Consider the following 22145-nt stretch of genomic DNA (forward strand, 5'->3'; position numbering starts at 1 on the left):
GCATCAGTACAATTGATAGTATATGCCTTCTCTCCCCGTTTCTCTTACGATTTTGACATCTGTTATCCTTTAATTACCCTAGTGCTTTTGGAATCATCTGCAATTCCAAAGTCTTAAAACAGCTCCTGTGCCTCCAGGCCTTAAGGCAGCAGAAACAACCATAGTAGCCCAGGAAAAAAAACACATACAGTATATAAGTAGATAAATACAGCAGTGGCTGGAAGGTGTAATGGTTAAGGGCTCTGCCTCTGATGCAGGAGACCAGGGTTTGAATCTCGGCTCTGCCTGTTCAGTACGCCAGCACCTATTTAGTAGGAGACCTTAGGCAAGTCTCCCTAACACTGCTACTGCTTATAGAGCGTGTCCTAGTGGCTGCAGCTCTGGCGCTTTGAGTCCGCCAGGAGTAAAGCGCAATATAAATGTTATTTGTCTTGTCTCTTGACTTGTTCAACTTACATAATATATATATATATATATGGTACTGTCCACGTTTTGATTTCAGTGAATTTTATACAGAAAATAAAGAGAAAATTGTTCCAGTCATTTTAATCTTTACTGTCTCTGACTAAAGCCAATCCTGATGTCATTTCCTCCCTTACTCTTTTTTTCTCCTCTGCCTGGTGTATGCATTGCCAGTACTCATATCCACTGAGCTCTGTAGAAACTGCACTGTCATATCTAGCTTGCTTTGTAAACACATGTGAGCACAGCATAGATTGTATTTCAGCAGCTTCTGCAGAGGGGTGAGGTGTATTTCCCTTCTCAGCCTCTTGTCACTCTGAACAACCCTCAGCCAATCAGTGAGGAGCAGGAATGTGGGAGGGGAGATAAAAAGCTTCCCTTTCCCCGGCAATATACCAGAAAGGACCCAAGCTGACTAAGATACAATTCATTACAGCAGACATTTATGATTATATTGGAATGCTTGCAATGCTGAGTCAGGATGTAGACTACATAATAAACACAGAACAGTGAATAAATGGAACTTGATTTTATGGCCGACAATCCCGCTTTAACAGAGTACAAAAACTCAAAAAAATAAATAAAACCACCCAGCGTAATGCTAACACACCTGCCAAACCGCGTTCTTATGACAAGTTTCTTCAGCGAACATCGCAATATCAGTGCGCAGCTGATAACTATCCTAGCCTAGCCCGGGCATCACCCCGTCTCCATCATACAACTCAAATCCTCTATCTACAGGTGAGTCACTTGTTGTGTATGAAATGGGCTCCTCCAGTCTGACCTCTGTACAGACGCGCTATCAATCTACCAGCATTCTTTTGTATAGAGATTTTTTCCTAAGTAGATTGTTTGTTGCTGGGTAATTGAATCTCCCTTTTACAACGAGCCTGGACTCTGTCCCAAACACTTTCCTCTGATTGTAGTCGCTGCGCTTGTCTTGACCTAGTGCGGGATAGAGTCGCGTTTACTTTTTCAGTCTATTATAGCATTTCATAATCCTTATGTGACTGTGTTTTACCCATCTCACCTCAGAAACAAAAATGAACAATGGCAGCAGTAATAGTTTTCAAGATAAAATCATGCGTGTCTTCGCTGTATTCATTGAAAGAGAACCTGTCACCATTTAAGAAAACGTTCAAGTTTGCGGTAGTCTCTGAAGGGAGATGCTGTAACAATAAACGGTACCTGAGGTGAGGTGACATGTGAAATGATGAGATAAACATGTGTAGGTACAGTGTCAAACATATTATTACTAGGCTGTTTCTTTTTCTGCCTGAAAGAGTTAACCCTCAGGCAGCAAGTGACAGTTTCTCTCTTGTTGGATCCTTGTCGGATTAGGGCTCGTTTCCACTGTTGCGACGCGATTTCGCCGGCATTCCGACGCTTGCAAAAACGCATGCGGATGTGTTTCCACATGCGTTTTTACCCGCGATTTTGCGTGCGATTTCGCATGGCAGGGTGCCATGCGAAATTAACCATGACACTGCCAGGGCAAAATAACATTGAAAAAGGTGCGAAATCGCGGGTAAAAACGCATGTAACAAACGCATGCGTTTTTACTATTAAATACATTAGCGGCGATTCGCACGGATTCCCGACGCAGGCGAATTCTGTGGGTCCCGTCGTGCAGATTTGGCCCGCCGCCAAATCGCTCCCGCACGCCGCACATGTGGAAACAGCCCCGGCCACTTCAGTGTAACAAGCGAATCCGCATCTCGTCGCCGCATGCGGATTCGCTATGGTGGAAACGAGCCCAGTGCAACCCTCACTGGTAACTAATTTTGGCCACAAACTCTTTCCTAGCAGAGAAGAGCTTCTGGGAGCAGGGAATAGATAAAAAAGGTCAATAGTTCATGTATTTTAGCTCTGGGACACTTACACTGCCACTGAGACAATAAAACATTCAATCTACTTTGTAAATGTTTAATCATAAAATAAAACCATGGGATATTTACAAAAGTCATTTTGTAGGAGGAGGATAGATGCAATCGTTTATCTTAGCAGTTTATTTTCACCTCGGGGTCACACTGAAGCGTACCTGAACCGGGTAAAAAAGTAGATACCTACTTCCAGGCTCCAGCCTCTGTTAAAGTCCCTCAGTGTCCTACAACTACCTCTGTTGTGCAACTGTCACCCCTAATAAAGGCTTAATTGAGCGCTACGGTGCATCTGTTGTCCCTGCTGCGTGCCACCTCAATCTCCCAGAATTCTCCTGACTGCAGGAAGGCGGTTGAGGAGGCACATGTCCGGTAAAGTGCATGCAACATAAAATGTGACCCAGCAGAGTTGGAGACTTTAATTAGAATGACAGCGGCACAATGGAGAGAACCCGGAAGCCACAGAGGAACCTCAAAGACTACGGAGGAGCTGGAAGAAGCCCCAGGGACATTAAAAAAATCAACAATTTTTTCCAAAGGCGCCAGAAGAGGGTAAAATTATTACAAACAGTCTAAAACCTGGGGGGGGGGGGGGGGTTGTTGTGGCCTTAACTCCCCAGAAGAAGACACCACAGTAGTGTATCATAAAATATCACATTTATTTATACTCCAATAATTTTGCAACGTGCTTTGCCGGGTCTCTAGCCCGCTTCCTCAGGCAAGATGCAACAAGGAGTAACGGAAGTGTAGAGAAGACGTTCGTAGCACCTGAGGAATACCCCCCAGTTTTAGACTGTTTTTAATAAGTTTACCCTGTTTTGGTGCTTTTGTATTTTTTACCTTACTATACAGTGGTGTGAAAAACTATTTGCCCCCTCCCTGAATTCTTATTCTTTTGCATGTTTGTCACACTAAAATATTTCTGCTCATCAAAAAACTTTAACTATTAGTCAAAGATAACATAATTGAACACAAAATGCAGTTTTAAATGATGCTTTTTATTATTTAGTGAGAAAAAAAACTCAAAACCTACATGGAGCTGTGTGAAAAAGAAATTGCCCCCTGAACCTAATAACTGGTTGGGCCACCCTTAGCAGCAATAACTGCAATCAAGCGTTTGCGATAACTTGCAAGGAGTCTTTTACAGCGCTCTGGAGGAATTTTGGCCCACTCATCTTTTGCAGAATTGTTGTAATTTAGCTTTATTTGAGGGTTTTCTAGCATGAACCGCTTTTTTAAGGTCATGCCACAACATCTCAATAGGATTCAGGTCAGGACTTTGACTAGGCCACTCCAAAGTCTTCATTTTGTTTTTCTTCAGCCATTCAGAGGTGGATTTGCTGGTGTGTTTTGGGTCATTGTCCTGCTGCAGCACCCAAGATCGCTTCAGCTTGAGTTGACGAACAGATGGCCGGACATTCTCCTTCAGGATTTTTTGGTAGACAGTAGAATTCATGGTTCCATCTATCACAGCAAGCCTTCCAGGTCCTGAAGCAGCAAAACAACCCCAGACCATCACACTACCACCACCATATTTTACTGTTGGTATGATGTTCTTTTGCTGAAATGCTGTGTTACTTCTACGCCAGATGTAACGGGACACGCACCTTCCAAAAAGTTCAACTTATGTCTCGTCGGTCCATAAGGTATTTTCCCAAAAGTCTTGGCAATCATTGAGATGTTTTTTTAGCAAAATTGAGACGAGCCTTAATGTCCTTTTTGCTTAAAAATGGTTTGCGCCTTGGATATCTGCCATGCAGGCCGTTTTTGCCCAGTCTCTTTCTTTTTTTTTTTTTTCTTTCAAAAAGTTTTTATTGTTTTTCCATAGGAAAACAAGGAAGGCATAGTACAGAGGATTCTCATCATACCCAAATACATATTAATACATATATTCTTACTATTCAGAACAGAGTAAACCAAATCTTCTGGGGGGTAACGTAGGGAAGGGTACAGCCTGGAAGCTAAGTCGCACATAAACATCAATTGGATGCTGGCAGCACGAGGCAACAGGTACCAGCATCCTACTTTGTCCAAACTTTTTGCTAGAAGACACATTTCACCAGGGAACCGTCTGCAGAGGTGATGGATCAGCAGCTAAAGGACAACAGGTTGTATGAACAAAGACAAACAAGGGCGCCCAGTCTCTTTCTTATGGTGGAGTCGTGAACACTGACCTTAATTGAGGCCTGCAGTTCTTTAGATGTTGTCCTGGGGTCTTTTGTGGCCTCTCGGATGAGTTTTCTCTGCGCTCTTGGGGTAATATTGGTCGGCCGGCCACTCCTGGGAAGGTTCATCACTGTTCCATGTTTTTGCCATTTGTGGATAATGGCTCTCACTGTGGTTCGCTGGAGTCCCAAAGCTTTAGAAATGGCTTTATAACCTTTACCAGACTGATAGATCTCAATTACAGGACTTTTGTTCTCATTTGTTCCTGAATTTCTTTGGATCTTGGCATGATGTCTAGCTTTTGAGGTGCTTTTGGTCTACTTCTCTGTGTCAGATAGCTCCTATATAAGTGATTTCTTGATTGAAACAGGTGTGGCAGTAATCAGGCCTGGGGGTGACTACAGAAATTGAACTCAGGCGTGATAAACCACAGTTAAGTTATTTTTTAACAAGGGGGGCAATCACTTTTTCACACAGGGCCATGTAGACTTCACTCACTAAATAATAAAAACCATCATTTAAAACTGCATTTTGTGTTCAATTATGTTATCTTTGACTAAAAGTTAAAGTTTTTTGATGAGCAGAAACATTTAAGTGTGACAAACATGCAAAAGAATAAGAAATCAGGAAGGGGGCAAATAGTTTTTCACACCACTGTATATCGACCCGGTGGATGGGTGTGATCACCCCCCCTATTTTTTTCTGTCTACAGAGAGCGACAGCTTAACCTGAGTGGGGACAGGATTATTCTCCCTAGTACCGCATAAAGTGGTTGCCTGTGGTGGCAACCCATACTTCTGAGTATAACACTGTTCTTTGGTATTTATCCATTTTACTAACAATAATACCTGAGTGGGGCTCTCTTTTTCTTTTGTCTTAACATTTTTTTCCAGCTCAGGTGTGCTTTAACTTCATGAATAGTCACAATGGACACCGTACCATGCCTGAAGGACATTGTAAGCAGAACAGACATCACTTGTTACACTCATTAAAGCGGACCCAAACCAAAAATTTTTTTTAATTCAAAATATTTAGTTGCACCACTCTGACACATAAAAAGATAAATAAACACTCCTTCAAACCTATGAGCATTTCAGTGCATGCTTTTCACCCTTTTCTTTTCATAGCTAGGGTTATACTGGGGGCAGCCATTAGCAATTCCTCCTTTACCGGACACCTCCTACTCCACCAGTCTGCCGGATTCTGTCCCGGCAATATGAAAGGAAGGGAGGGGTTCCTCCAATAAATGTAAAATATTTTATATTTGTCATCATGCAGCTGAAAAAAGGCTGCTATTTATCATTATAATGTAGAAAATAGATTTTATTTCTGAAATCTTGTATTTTTAATTTGGGTCCACTTTAACTGGCTGCCTGATAAACGTAGCAGCGTAATGCACATTCACAGGTATGAATCTACAGAGGATTCTCAATTTATTTCAGGAATAAACTCCAAAAGGGGTTTCTATGAATCAAATTTTACATATATTAAAGCAGACATCTGGGCATCACTCTGAAAACAGTCTTGTGTGTTGCTGTATTGATATTGTAAATTCTCATCACATTCTCCCCTAATTAAGGCTCACAACATGTTGAATAATACTTAAATAGCCTACAAAGCCAATGCACTGCATGTTAATAAAGCAGGACAGTTTATCTGTGTCTGGAAGCTGGGCTTCTGTATTTTCTGGCAGCTCCATTAGAGGCACAGTACAGAGAGAGAGAGAGCTGTCTATCTCCTTCCTCATTTTCACAGCTACTCCCCTGCCCCTCTCCCAGCCTGATCAATAGTGGAAGGGCCCATTCACACTTAAAATGGCAAAACGGTAGCACTTAGCGCTACCGTTTTGCACGAGTAATTTTACCGCGATTATCACGGTAAAATCACTGTACAGTCCCGCTTTTTCAGCCACTGTACCGCGATCGCTCTAGAATCACGGCAAAATGCTGTTTGCAATTGCCATTAATCGTGAAACGACCGCGATCGACGGCAATGGCGGAGGTGAGATCACTGCCATTAGGTTACTATTGCGCTAGCGCCCTAGTGAGAATGGTCAGTGCTGTGACAGCTATGAGTCAGTCTACAAACACTTGCATATTAGATAAGCAGAATCCATGGAGTCCAGCTGTCTGTTAAGGTAGCCTTACATCTAGTGATTGTAATTCAATCGACAAAGCAATCTTCAGCATGGTTGATCGACTAGTGGCCCACTCACTACAAGCGATATTCAATGCAATTTACCTTCACTAATCGATCTGACCAATGTTGTGCCCAAGGCAGTGGAGTCCCAAGATGGCTCCGACTCCTCGACTCTGACTCCTTAGTCTAATACTTATCAGGGCTGTGGATTTGGTACAAAAATCATCCGACTCAGACTCCCGCCTCCTCCTGAAACCACCAACTCCGACTCCAACTCCAGGTACCCAAAATTACTCTGACTCCGACTCCTCGACAGGCGCCTGTTTGTGCCTCCATGCTCTGAATGCAAAGACTAAGTCAATTGAATGATGTGAACATTAGCCGATTTTGTTTTATTTGGGTCTGTGAATTAACGACCCTGCCTACAGTGACAGCAGATTAATGATGGAAGACATGTGTTGGCTGGTAATTTTCTGCTTTAATACATATACATTTTTTAGGTTTTCATTGCAACATAAAATTATTTAACACCCCCCCCCCCCCTCCTTTTTAGTGCTTGGATTTGGGCTCGGAAGACAGAATATAAAAGTTTTGTCTTCCAAGCTGGAAAATTATATTTGGGCTCAGGGTCGTAATTGCAGGGGCGGGGGGTGTCCCAGAGCTATGGGGAAACAGGGCTGTGAAGGTCAAGAGTGGGAGACAAGGAAGGGGATGTAAACACTGCAGGGCCCCCCCACAAAGTTTTGCTTGTAGTTGGCCTGGTTAGGCAGTTGCCCAGAATCTAGTAAACTTAATACTGTATTATTATTTTTATTGTGTTTTTATTTAGCGCTGACATCTTCAGCAGCACTTTACAGGGTTCATAGCCGTGTCACTTTCTATAGGAAGAAGCAGATAATGACGGACTACATTTCACAGAACAGACAAGCACAGCTGAGAGCAGTGACATGTAATTGCATCTCTAAGCACTGCTATTGTTCATACACAATATAGAGTCACGTCAGCTGCAACAGTTGCATCAGAGAATGTGCTGATGAATGAGGATCTACAGGTCTGACATCTGTCTCTGACAGTAGCCTGGAGCTGACAAGGACGCCTCACCTTTCATCAGTCTGCAGCCATCACAACAATGATGTATGTGTGGCTTCTGGGGCCTGCTATCATTTGATTCATTACATAAACAAACCAGAGGAGAGCTTCATAACTGATGGGAAGAGAAGACAGCTGAGGAAGGTGCTCAGAGGTTGATGCTGAATTAGTAAAAAAGCCCCGCCTGTTTAATGACGGTCACTAGGCAACTGGCCGCGTGCCGCACCTGGACGTGCCCGTCCCCCACAATGCAAGCGTGCAGGTCCACGACCTGCACACCAGAGCGCGCCCTGTGCCTGTCCATGACTGCTGACCAAAGCCTGCCCACATACCGCACGTGTGAATAAGGCAGCTGGTACAGAAACAGGGACACAAGGACAGGGGGATTATTATATGGGACTAGTCTACCTAAGCCCGTTTAAAAACGGGCTTTAAGTAATGAAATTACTGCCGCCAGTCAGTGTGCCCGCTGCCACGTGTGCACCCGTCCACGCGCACCTTCCGCGTGCGCGCGCACGGCTGCCCTGCTCCCTGGCCCGACCTCCCGTCCTAACGCTGTCTGTATTGCGCACATGCGCAGTACAAAAAAGCCACGGACGGAGAGACAGGGAAAGTGGATGACGCAGGGACAGTTAGGTTTTTTTATACAGGATACCCACCGGCAGATCAGGGTCACATGGATCGGGGATCTCCACCAGCGAGCGATCGTTCCCCAATCCATCTGCCCAAATCGGTAGGCGTCATTTGCAAACAAACAATCGCGTAAACTATAATTTACACGATTGCGGCAAAACCCGGGGAAAACAATAACGATCTTCAATGGCTTTTTTTTCCCCCCTCTTTCCTTTCGCAAACACTCAGCAGCTTTACCAAAAAAACAAGTCCCAACTGTTAATTTGGCTTCATCAGGGCCTTCCCATGGTTGGGGATGGTTTGCATCATGGTTTGCGTTAATCTATAAACTCCTTTATTGCAAAAGTAATCATCTAAGAAAAACAAAAACAGAGCCTTACACTCAAAAATGTTTATGGATGGGCGGTACGCCCTGCGTCCCAAAACAAAATCATCTTTAACCAAGCGCCCACCCTTCCCACTTTCATCATCTTCAATGACTTAATCGAACAAGTCGGTCATTCAAAAACAAACAATTGCCATGGTTGTAACCCTCACTAATAGGGAACTACAGCCATGAAACACTGTTCTGGCAGAGAATGGCTTCTGAGAGCAGGAAATAGATGAAAAACATATGAGAAAATACAACATTAAACATTATCTTCTTAGCTGATGCAAGGTAATTAAAACTGCAGGATTCTAAAAAAAAGATAATTTTTTTGCAGTAGAAGGGTAGAAACAATTGTTTATATCAGCAGTATATTTTCACCTCGAGTTTTCTTTCATAAAATGTTATAGCAGCAGCATGGCACTCTACTTATTTCATTTATAGTTACAGAGAGTAAAGAATATAAGACCGCCAGAACATCCTTCATAGCAGAAAGCAACACTACGCTATTAAATTCATAAAATACTGAAATACTATTAATTCAATTAATTGTAATACTTTGATGTATCCCAAATTAATTCCGCCTTTTTAATGTCACACTGAATTAAAATGACAACGGTAAATGCCATAAGGGTATTAAACCTTCGCTTGGAAAAATATTAATAGTCCTTTGTAGTGGCTACTTTTACAAGTAACGCTAACTTGATAACATAATAAGAAACTTTAGAGCTCCAAGATAACCGATATACCTCTTATAAGAGAGAATCCTCCCAAAAAGTGAAACAACTGGACTGAGGGTTTCAGCTGTTAGAATTTAAGTATTATATGGTTGAATTCGTAGGCCTCAGTTACTTTAACTGAGTTTAGTTAAAAGACTTGATTTGCAGAATCTCCCTTTAAGGAGCATTTCTAGAAGTACTGGAGGACATGGTGTTTCTAACTCCCCAAGGCTGTAGACAGACTTCTCGGCCTTGTGGGTGATCAACATCAAGTGTTTTCATATTTCTTAAAGTTAAACAAGAGCTCAGTACATTAAACAAATGTTCTTCCCAGAACTAGGTGATAGTTTGTGCATGCACAGTAAAGACCGTGCCTGTCATTAAATCACGGGGTTTTATCAGCCAATAGCAGGCGATGAGTTATTGATACGTCCCTGCTCAGATGATGTCACATTTAACTCTTTAGAGTCATCTTATGTATTGTCATCTTATCTAACGGTGTGCTGCATATAGGCCTAAGTGCCACGTAGTATAGATGTAACATAAGGGAGGCCTGATCTAGCTATTAGAGATAGATCAAGTATGCAAGGTAACGCAAAGAGGACTTACTACAGACCAATTGCTTCACTGAAGTGTAACAACATGTAGAGATAAGCATCTGTATATTGGTTTACTAAATAAACTCCTTGAAACTTTGAAGACGTCTAAGAAGTTCTATCTCCTATGCTGTTGCTGTGGTGAGAGTCGAGTTATCACACTTCCTGTGATATGGTGCCGAACAAAGTTGTAGTGTTGTTGCCCATAGCAACCAACGTATAGTTTCTTACATCAGCAGTCTGCTAGGCCTGACTCCTCTGTTGTGGCCCCCATGAGGTAGTGAGGTAAGCCCCAGAGCAGGATCATTCACCAGGCAACCTAGGCAGGTGCTTGGGGCCTAGCGGGTGTCACGGGGTCCACCTGCCACCTTCTCTGACCTCTCTCCACTTCAGCTTACCAAAATTACTACAAGAGGGCACCAAATCTACTACCTTGCTTAGGGCCCCATTACATCTTAAAGGGAACCTGAGATGGGGAAAGAGAAAAAAATGATACATACCTGGGGTTTCCCTCCAGCCCCCTCCAGGCTGATCACTCCCTTTGCCGTCCTCCTCCGCCTCCTGGATCATTTGCAATTCGCCACAGAAAGTCCTCCAGTCGGGGCAAGACGATGCAGGCACAGTCCAGCCATGCGTCCCCCTGTCGCGCTCCCTTTTCTGGGAGAGTTCCGTGCTTGTGCAGCAGTACTATGCAGGCACAGAATGCTTGAGGCCACAGGGGCGCGCATGTGACCCTGAGCAGTACACCCCAGACCAAAGAACCTTCCGGGATAAATTGCGGATGATCCAGGAGGTGGAGGAGGAGAGCGAGTGATCAATCAGCCTGAGGGAGGCTGGAGGAAGCCCCAGGTACGGATAACTTTTATCTCTCCCCCTTCTTAGGTTTTCTTTAATCCATCTCTGATAAGTCGACATACCCCAGGGTTCTAGAATTCATCTCTACAGTGATAGTAAGGCTGCATTTCCACTAGAGGGCCACATCCATTTCCGATTCAGACGTGGCACCAGTGACGATGCAAATTTGCATCTGAATGATTCAGATGTGTTCTGCAAAACAACGCAGCATGCATCATTTTTTATCCAGATGCAGACAATTGATTTCAATAGGCTTTGTTTCTGCAAATCACATGTGGAAAATGACCGCCACTCGGATCTAATGGAAACGAGCCAAACGGAGAATAATAGTCACATGAATAAACTGTTGGGTGATCATTTCAGGCGATAGTTTCAGCAACGACCATTGTACACACTGCTTGACTACACCCAAGTAGCCTGTTCTGTTGTATGGAGAAGGAAGGGGCAGTAGTTGCTGAACAATAGCTAAATCCGTTTAGTGTCCTGCTTAGCAATGAGAGAATGCAGATCACTGCAAACTAGTGAGAGCATTGTTCCTGATGTGTGGGTAGCGTAAAGCTCCAAGTCAGAAGGCTAGACCGCTGTTCAGTGTAGGCATATGCTATGTACAGGTAAAGTATATGGACTTGACACTGAAGCGAAAAAAAAATTATGATATAATGATTTGAATGTGTAGTACAGCTAAGAAATAAACATTAGGAGCAGAGACATAAGTCTAATATTGTTTCCAGTACAGGAAGAGTTAAGAAACTCCAGTTGTTATCTATGCAAAAAGCCATTGAGCTCCATGACTTTCAAAGTCGCAGAGAGCTCTGTCTTCTGAAGCTTGTTATCTCAACTGTCAGTCATTGTAATCTCTTTTTCTCTCCAGAGGACAGGTCAATAGTTCACAAGACTGCTCTGTAAAAGCATTTAGCATGCTGAGTAGTGTGTAAACTGCAAATATTAGAGAATGATGCAACGTTGTAAAAAAAAAACAAAAAAACCCAGTATATAACTGAAAATAAAAATACGAGGATATTTTCTTTGCTACTAATCTTCCAGTAAGTATCCGTACTACACAACCAATTCATTATACCATAATTTTTTTTTTGCTTCAGTGTTTCTTTAAAAAGGAACTTTATTGAATATAGCTTAATAAAATTGCTTATTTTTAACAGTATTCCTTTACAGATTATTAAGTCAATGTTTTTTAACAGCAAAATCTTTCCTTTCCCATTCTTAAAGGGAAGGTTCAGGGAAACGTTTAAAAAAATAAAAATCCATATCCACTTACCTGGGGCTTCCTCCAGCCCGTGGCAGGCAGGAGGTGCCCTCGCTGCCGCTCCAGAGGCTTCCGGTCGTCTTCGGTGGCCGACCCGACCTGGCCAGGCCGGCTGCCAGGTCGGGCTCTTCTGCGCTCCAAGGACGGGCTCTTCTGCGTCCCACGCGGGCACGCTGACGTCATTGGACGTCCTCCGGGCTTTACTGCGCCTGCGCAGTACAGCCCGGAGGACGTCCGATGACGTCAGCGCGCCCGCGTGAGACGCAGGAGAGCCCGTCCGTGGAGCGCAGAAGAGCCCGACCTGGCAGCCGGCCTGGCCAGGTCGGGTCGGCCACCGAAGACGACCGGAAGCCTCTGGAGCGGCGGCGAGGGCACCTCCTGCCTGCCACGGGCTGGAGAAAGGCCCAGGTAAGTGGATATGGATTTTTATTTTTTTAAACGTTTCCCTGAACCTTCCCTTTAAAGGGAAGGTCCAAGCAAAATAAAAAAATGAGTTTGACTTACCTGGGGCTTCTACCAGCCCCATGCAGCCATCCTGTGCCCTCGTAGTCACTCACTGCTGCTCCAGTCCCCCACTGGCAGCATGCCGACCTCGGAGGTCGGCGGGACGCATTGCGTACATTTTTATGCATTCCCGCTAGTGCAGCAACATTAACACATACATTTTTACGCATTACTGGTTCAATGTGTAAAAATGTATGTGTTATTGTTCCTGCACTAGCGGGAATGCGTAAAAATGTACGCAATGCGTCCCGCCGACCTCTGAGGTCGGCAAGCTGCCAGCGGGGGACCTGAGCAGCAGTGAGTGACTACGAGGGCACAGGATGGCTGCATGGGGCTGGTAGAAGCCCCAGGTAAGTGAAACTCAATTTTTTATTTTGCTTGAACCTTCCCTTTAAATTTATCACAGGTGATCACATCTACTGCTGGTAGGTGCATCACTGCGGAATGTTGGTTTACTGTGTTCCAAAGTCAGTAGAAACAACACCTGGTCTCCCAGAATTCTCTGCATAACTAAGGAGCCTAGTCTAAACATCAATGAGGGGGCGGGGCTACATATCACTTTACAGCAATATATAGACATAAGAAGTGTTTGTGATGCGGAAATCAGGAAGTGGGTTCCTGAATAATTTACTACAATCTATTATAGTCACTACCGTGCCTCTTTAAGTAGCAGAGCTTGTCTAAAAATGTCAAGGGCACCAAAAAGCTCCATTTAAAGTTACGAAAGGAACAGTGAGTGTGCCCTGTTCCTGCAGAGTAAAGCAGATCTGTGAAATATTATGCATGTTGCCATCCTATGACTGCTGCATGTCTGACTTCAATGTAACTTTTCTTTGCTATGAATTTGCATGTTTTCTTATGTGTATAGACTGAGACTTCATACATTGTGATCTCAAAAGCTCACCATATTGTACTTACAATGATTCCTTCCATTTCTGAAAAGATTTTATCAGAACTGAAATATATCTGTTTTGTCAGTGATATGTCAGTTTCTGTCAGTTACAACTGAAAGGACTACTGAGGTGTAAGGTAATGTCCATGTTTCCCTATGGCTCAAGTGGGAAATATTACAGGTGAATGGAGCGCTGACCTGGAAGCTGCTATGGGGGTAATGACCATTTTCAAAATGGAGGACTTAAAATTTTTCAAAATATAAAAAAAAAAACCTGCATGGGGCTTGATTCACTAAAGCGTGCTAACACAGTTAGCACGCCTAAAAGCCTTGCACGTGCAAACTAGGGTGCTAAGTAGTTTGCACGGGCAAAGCTGTTACTGATCGCGCGCTATTTGGTGCACGCGAAACGTCGCACCGTCCGCGTGCAAAGTATGCTCATCAGGCTATTTTGCATGCGGACGGTGCGACGTTTCGCACGCACCAGTGCAACGTTTCGTGCGCACCACTGATGCGAAAATGCGCATTTGAATGCGATTTTTTGCATTATTTATGAAAAATCAAATATGGCATGCAAAGATATAGAACAGGCTGTCAGTTTTTTTATGTATACAACATGCCAAAATATAGAACAGGCTGTTAGGTTTTTTCACTTATACAATTTAATGTGAACATTCGGAATACATGAAAGGGAAACTAGCCTATTCACAATCATTGGTTTTCATACAAATGTGAGTATTCCTTGCAAAAATTTGAGGAACAATCCTCTGTGCTCTAAAAGATAAGCAACAGCATAATAAGCTTTAAACAAAAAAATGTCTTTGTTACAGCTGATACAAATCCTAAAATAAATCTGCACTGTTTCTACTTCCTGTTTTCACGGAAGCAGACATAGGGCCTGATTCACAAAGCGGTGCTAACAGTTAGCATGCTGGTGAAAAGCCCTTTATCACGCCTAAACTCAGTTTAGGGGCCTGATTCACAAAGCAGTGCTAACAGTTAGCACGCTGGTGAAAAGCCCTTTATCATGCCTAAACTCAGTTTAGGCATGATAAGTTTAGGTGTGATAAGTTTAGGTGTGATAAGTTTAGGCATGATAAGTTTAGGTGTGATAAGTTTAGGCATGATAAGTTTAAGCACCAACTGGGTTAGCACCGCAGTGCACAGCTGATCAAAAGTTTTGCGCTAGCAAAGTCTGGTGCACTTCGCATAGAGTTTAATAGCGCTGCTTTGCGTGCGGGACTTTGCGCGCGATCTAAACTTATCACGCCTAAACTTAGCACGCCTAAACTGGCTTTTCACCAGCATGGTGCAATGGTTATCACGCCTAAAGTCTCTAACTGGGTTAGCACCGCTTTGTGAATCGAGCCCATATTGTTCACATCCTGTGCTCTCAAATGAGCTTATCTGCGCAAGGGTGGATCAGCACATCACGAGGCCGCCTCCAAATGGCCACCAATCAGAGGTGCGCTGAGTCCCCCCAAGAAACTACCTTTGCGCAATTTTGAATTTTTACTTGGTAGCGCACCCAGGCTATGCATATGCATAATTTAGGCTTAGTTAGTGTTAGGGCCCCTCCCATGGGGGATGACTTCTTCGCAGTGGGAGGGACGAGTACTTAATAAGTTGCATGCAAGCAAGCTATTACAGAAACCAACATCCTCCAGTGGTAGACAGGTGCATTTTATTTGAATGCTGGGTGTGTATTTTATCCCACTAGTGAGGCTTGCACTCTTTGAGCAGGTAGTCATATGGATGCAATCTGTTTTTAAGTAGCGCTGTTCCTTTCCTCGCCATGTACAAATGAGCTTATCTGCCATGGCAGTCATGTGACACAGTGTAGAGATCAAATTACAACTTGTGATTGGACGCAAATGAGGGGAGTTAGACAGGCTAAACCAGGCATGGGCAAACTTGGCCCGCCAGCTGTTAAGGAACTACAACTCCCACAATGCATTTGCCTTTATGAATCATGACTGTGGTTGTCAGACTCCTGCAATGCATTGTGGGACGTGTAGTTCCTCAACAGCTGGAGGGCCAAATTTGCCCATGCCTGGGCTAAACTCTCTAAATACATACAGGGTGCATTTCTCTGTTTTCCTTTTGTCCTGTGTAAGAGTTCAGGTCCACTTTAAATACCAGTAAGACCATCTGTAAGCCACAGGTACACTTCTGTTCTACATGGCAATTATAGCGACATCTTCAGAATCAATCAGAACGCTGTGAGGATATATGAATTATTCGGAGATATTACAATGCACAGCCCCGCTCCACAGCCCCAGACAGCAAGACCAACATGCAATTTACAATTCAGACGCCGAAATAAACGATAGTCTTTAAAGTTATTTGTTGATTCACAAAATCTATCAGTGTGAGTGTCCTCGGGGGTAATTGCGATTCTTATCTTCCCTGGCTTTATGAGGCCGCATTACCTGATGAAATATGAGGAACGGCCGCATGCATTATTTATCTTCGCATGAAAGGCGCTATTGAATCTAATCTGAGTGGGAGATTTATAGATGTCAGTGCTTTGTCTAATAGTGAACATTCGTGTTTATGCGCTCCTCTCAATGAGGGTTTTGTGGCCTCCTAACAACGGCGAGATCAAAAACAACAGTAGCATTTGTGGCGGATAAAATCCCATAACTCACCCAGATTTGCAGTTTAATTCTTTTTTCGTTTTTGAAGACCGTCTTCACCTTGAAATCAATCCCCACTGTGCTCACGAAGGCAGATGTGAAGGAGTCGTCAGCGTAGCGGAACAAGAACGAGGTTTTGCCGACGCTGCTGTTTCCGATAATCAGCAGTTTAAACATGTAATCAAAGTTCTGATCGGAAGTGTCCTTCTGCCCATATCTGGAGTCCTGTACAGAGGCCATCTGAAAGGCACAGAGACACACGGGTGAGTTCGGGTATCCGGCACCGGCCCCTGGACATACAGCAAACATCAATATCACTTGTGTTCAGCACAGTATTTCATCTTTACAGTGGTCTGAAACATTCAATAAACATGTGTTTTCCTACTTTGTATTACCCATACAGTTAACACATTTGCTTTTGCGCAAAAGTAATATTGCCCGTTTACAAATTAAAGAACAGTTTATCTGCTCTGAAAGCTGCCATTTAATTTTATTAAGGCTGCTTTTAATTATATATTTAAATAAAATCTTCTAGTGAGCTCTTCTGAACTGTGTGCAAACTTGAAGCAGAGAGAGCTTGTTTTCAGTTTTTAGACACAAAATGTAACAACTGAGAAATGTAAACAAAAGATGTTATCGCCTCTCTGGATGCAGATCATAAGCTGAAGGGGCTTTCCATTGCAGGACAAAGTGCTGTAATTAACTGAAAGCTGTTTTGCTAAAAAAAATGTGTACTAGTAGGTTTAAAGGACTGTGACCCCGCCGGGGGGTCGGCTCTTCTGCGTCTGCAGAGGCATTCGTGCCCGTGTGTCCAAGTCATCTGGTGTGTACTGCACCTGCACAGTAGTTGTGCACAGGCACAGTATGTGCCAGATAACAAGGACGTGCTGACACAAATGCCCCCACAGACGGAGAAAAGACGATCTTTACCGGCAGCCAACGGTACAACGTGGAGGACAGGTGCTGTTGCGAGGTACTGAGACTGCTGCTAGAGGCTGGAAAAAGCCCCAGGTGAGAAAAATCTGTGGGAACACAGAATAGAGACACCTAGAGCCCAATATAGTGTAGTATATGCTGGTATGTGGATATGACAAGTATCTATTTATACTTACAAGTCAGGGTTACCGTATAGGCAACCACTGTATAGGCAGGTGAGGAGATTAGGCCTGTCCCCGCTCAGGACGTCGCTCTGTGTAGATAGGAAATAAGGGGACACACCCCTCCACCAAGGGTGGAGAAACGGAGCATAAAGCTCAAATAAGTCTGGTGTAAAGCTCAGTGCTTCCAGACAGAGGCGCTGAGCTTTGCACAAGACCTATTTGAGTTTTATGCTCCATTTCTATTGCCTGATGAAGCGAGAGATGTCCGCGAAGCGCGTTGCACCTGCACTTTCTGGAGTATATAAATACATTTTTGTTGTTTCGAATATACACAACACTCGTGTGTTAAGTCCACCTCTGCCTCCTCTCAATTTAAACGTTTTACAATATTTTATCCTTTTGGCGCCTCTGTCTGCTTATATGAAATCTGTGGGGTACAAATTAGCTGCTCTGACAAGGCAGCCAGCTGACACAGCTGAGAGATCAAATTACGGTTGTGATTAGTCACAGATGAGGGGGAATTAGTCAGGCTAAACTCAAACTCTCCAAATACATACAGGGTGCATTTCTCTCTGTTTTCCTTCCATCCTGTGCAAGAGTTCAGGTCCACTTTATATCAAATCTGTAGCAGATCAAAATAAATAAATAAATAATCAGATACTCCCCAATGGAAAGGGAAGGATCTGGCTCCTACAGAGTCTTCCCCATCCTTTCTCCGTGTTCTGTTCCCTCGACCCCCCCCCCCCCCCCTCCCCCTCGGCCGCTTGAATTTGCTATATTTGGGAGCGCTCAGAAAGGCTCCGGGAGCATTTGTGTCTCTGAGTGCTCCAGAACACGGGCAACAGTATACTGCACATGCTCGCACGAGGGCCGGCTCACACATGCGCAGCACGGAGCCACACGATGCCTTTTGAGAGTCCCGAATGCGTATTCAGCCAATAGCGCTGGAACTGATTGGGCGAGAGAGCCTGCCCTCTCCATAGGTGAGTATCTATTGCTTTAGTATCACTTTAACCTGAGACGAGGAAAAAGTTCTATTTCACTAACTTGGGGATTCTTGCATCCTTACATGTCCTTCAATTTCCTCCATTGTGCCCCTGCAAAGGCTGACCGACTGGACCAGTCCCAGGCTGCTGGGCATGAGTACCGTAGGCTTCCCCAATCATGCTCCCGCCCCGGGAAGCGCGATCTAGGAAGCGTGCAGCCCGCAGTGTGGATGGGCAGTAGAGAAGTCCAAGGTAAGTAAAATATAATTTGTTCCCCTGTCTCAGGTACACTTTAACTTTTTCCGGACCGACGTAGGTTGAATCTACGCCCAGCAGGTGGCGCTGCGGCCGTGACTGGACGTAGGTTCAACGTCCCATTAATTGCACGTCCCCTCTGTTACTGCCGATCTCGCCGCTTTGACCTCGCCGCAATGACGGCAGAGCACTGTGAGCCGGTCAGGAGCCGTTTTCATTGGCTCCTGGCCCTGTAATCACTGTAAGCCAATCCCATTGACTTACATTGATTGACCGGGTCAGGAGCTAATGAAAGCGTCTCCTGACCAGTGCACAGCGCTCTGCCATCATAGAGACGGCAGAGAGAGCAGCCTGCGGCGGGGACAGAACGGCGTGACCGGCAGGAGTGGCGGATTTAAGCAGCGATTCGTCGGAAAGCGGCGGTTTACTGTACCAGCAGCCTCTGGTCCTTAAGGGGGCAGAGGGTGCTGGTACCAAAGTGGTTAAAGAGAATATGAAGTCAATTTAAAAAAAAAAAATCAAACAGATACTTACCTAAGAAGGGGGAAGGCTCTAGGTCCTAATAAGCCTTTCCGTTCCTCTCACAATAATAATACAATACGATAACATTTGTAAAGCACTTTTTTCCTACAGGACTCAAAGCGCATAGATATGTCTCAGATCAATGCCAGACTAAACAGGGGCTTTTCAGTTTGGACTTACAGTAAATTCTTCCAGGGATGGAGCTGTCCTGATTGGGTGTGGCAGAGAGTTCCAAAGTGTAGGGGCAGCATGACATAAAGCAGAGCCTCTCCAAAGGGTTTGAGGTGAAATCTGGGGGTAACCAAGGTATTAGATCATTTTGATCTAAGATTATGGTGGGTGAGATGCAGTTGCAACAAGGTCCCCACGTTCCAGCCCTGGATCCCCCGTTCAAATCTCCCGCCCTGGGAGGCTCCGGAAGCCACAAGAGAGCGTGCTCGCGTGTGTGCAGTACGGAGCGGCCTCTCTTTGGGAGCACCCGGGCTCCCAAAGACTTCTGAAGCCTCCCACAACGGCAGAGAGCAGTCTCTGACCGATAGGGGAAGCCAGCGCTGGAACGAGGGGACCATGAGAGGAGCAGGAAGGCTCTATAGGACCCAGAGCCTTCCCTCTCCTTAGGTAAGTATTTTTTTTTTAAAATTCACTTCGCACTCACTTTAAAGGATACCCGAAGTGACATGTGACATGATGAGATAGACATGGGTATGTACAGTGCCTAGCACAAAAATAACTATCCTGTGTTCCTAATTTTCTTTCTCTGCCTGAAAGAGTTAAATACTAGGTATGTAAGTGGCTGACTCAGTCCTGACTCAGACAGGAAGTGACTACAGTGTGACCCTCACTGATAAGAAATTCCCCTTTGTATCTCTTTCTTGCTCTAAGAAGCCATTTTCTGCTAGGAAAGTGTTTTATAGTTGGAATTTCTTATCAGTGAGGATCACACTGTAGTCACTTCCTGTCTAAGTCAGGACTGAGTCAGCCACTTACATATCTGATATTTAATCTTTGAGGCAGAGAAAGAAAAAAAGGAACACAGCACAGTTATTTGTGTGCTAGGCCCTGCACATACACATGTCTATCTCATCATGTCACATGTCACTTCGGGTATCCTTCAAAGGACACCTGAAACCTGGCGGGATTATTTGCATATCATTGACCATTTCTAGTCCTTATATCTGCATGAAAACTTTTTTCTTTTTAATATAACATCATTAGAGATGTATGGGAACATTTTTGCAAAATTAACCACTTGTCGACCGCACACTCATACCGTGTGGCGGCAAAGTGGTAGCTGGAGGACCAGCGACGCACATCTGCGTCGCCAGGTGCCTCCCTAATTAATCAGGAAAGGCCGCTCGCGCGAGCGGCCGTTTCCTGTTAGCTCACGGAGCGGGTCTCCGTGAATAGCCTGCGAGCCGCTGATCACGGCTCGCAGACTAAATGTAAACGCAGGAGACGTTTGTCTCCTTTGTTTACATTGAACGGCGCTGCTGCTACAGCAGCGCCGTAAGGCAGATCGGCGATCCCCGGCCAATCAGCGGCCGGGATCGCCGCCATGTGACAGAGGACAGCCTGTCACAGGCTGCACAGGACGGATAGCGTCCTGTGCAGCCCCGATCACCAGGGGTGAGAGGGAGGAGAGGGAGGGGGGGGAATTTCGCAGCGGAGGGGGGCTTTGAGGTGCCCCCCCCCCGCAACACCCAGGCAGGCAGGAGCGATCAGACCCCCCTGCACATCATCGCCATAGGGGGGAAAAAAGGGGGGCGATCTGATCGCTCTGCCTGCAACCTGATCTGTGCTGGGGGCTGCAGAGCCCACCCAGCACAGATCATGAAAAACAGCGCTGGTCCTTAAGGGGGGATAAAGGCTGGGTCATCAAGTGGTTAAAAACTATCCTGATGTGTGCGGTGGTGCAGTCTGCGGCAGGAGGGGTTAACTTAACTATGTCGCCACTGCTCTCCTTCCAGACACTTCCACCTTCATTGCTGAATTTCTGGTTGTGAAGGCGGAAGTGTCGGAAGGGTGAAGAGCGGTGTGCAGGGCATCAACAGAAGGCGGAGTCACAGGGCAGGGCCCAGGGCCGAGGCATAGGCTGGAGAGGCTCCAGCCTCAGGGCGCAGTGTAGGAGGGGGCGCACAATTCATTCAGCTGTCATTCCTAATTGTGTTTGAAGCAGAAAGAAATAAGAAAAGGGGATACATAGCAGTGACTGCAAGCCAGATAACTAGATATTAAGGTGTTGGGGAGGTTGTGGGCCCTGTGGCACCTCTTAGTGTAATAGCAATCAGTGTGTGACAGCTGGGGTGGGAGGGATGGAGGGGCGCACTTTGGTGTCTCAGCCTTGGGTGCTGGAGGACCTTGTCCCGCCTCTGGGCGGAGACATTGGTAAGTTAACCCCTTCTGCCTTGGACTACACCCCTGTGCATGCTGGGACAGTTCTGGATTTCACAAAACTATTTCCACTCACCCTAAACATGATCTATAATATACTGCCTCCATCATTCCAAATTCCGCAGCCTTTTTAGGCTTTCCCTGATGAGGTGCTTGAGCATGAAATCTTAATCCTAGGCTAAAATATGCAAAATACAACTGAGGTTTCCTACTCCAACCCCGGATCGTACAGGAGCCCATACATCAGACGATCGAACAAGATCGACCAAGAGACAGATCTCTCTCTGATTGAATCTGATCGGAGAGAGATCTCTTGCCTGCCCGTACACCGCAGGCTGTTTCCCGATCATACTGATCCAGAATCGGCATTGTGACGCCGCATCCGCCGCCTTGCTGGCCAGACGCTGTCCCCCCTAATCTGCAGGGTGCCGCCCCAATGCCCAGTGCACTATACGTTACCCGTCCCTGTTTGCCGCTGCCTCCCGAGCGCCGTTCTCCTTTCATACACGCACCCCACATAATGCAGAGTGAACTGGGCACTGGGGGAGCGGATCAGTGAATAATGGTGCACAGCGCCTATGCATAAAAATGGCGCCGTATTAAAAAGATACGCTCATCGCTATTTATCGTTAGTACTGCATAATAATGGCGCACAGGGAAAAAAGAAGAAAAACGGCACACAGTAA

General features: G+C 45.1%; 1 protein-coding gene across 3 annotated transcripts in view; it reads right to left on the minus strand.

The window, feature by feature from the left end:
- The window catches only part of RAB3C (RAB3C, member RAS oncogene family), a 199551-nt gene that overhangs the window by 152880 nt on the left and 24526 nt on the right, over window positions 1-22145 (minus strand). For all 3 annotated transcript variants that reach the window (XM_068251224.1, XM_068251222.1, XM_068251223.1), the window contains exon 2: window positions 16218-16445. In XM_068251224.1, the coding sequence (XP_068107325.1) occupies window positions 16218-16445 (228 nt within the window). The remainder of the gene's footprint in view (window positions 1-16217; window positions 16446-22145) is intronic.

The sequence above is a fragment of the Hyperolius riggenbachi genome, chromosome 1 (genome assembly GCF_040937935.1).
Source record: "Hyperolius riggenbachi isolate aHypRig1 chromosome 1, aHypRig1.pri, whole genome shotgun sequence".
Taxonomy (NCBI): Eukaryota; Metazoa; Chordata; class Amphibia; order Anura; family Hyperoliidae; genus Hyperolius; species Hyperolius riggenbachi.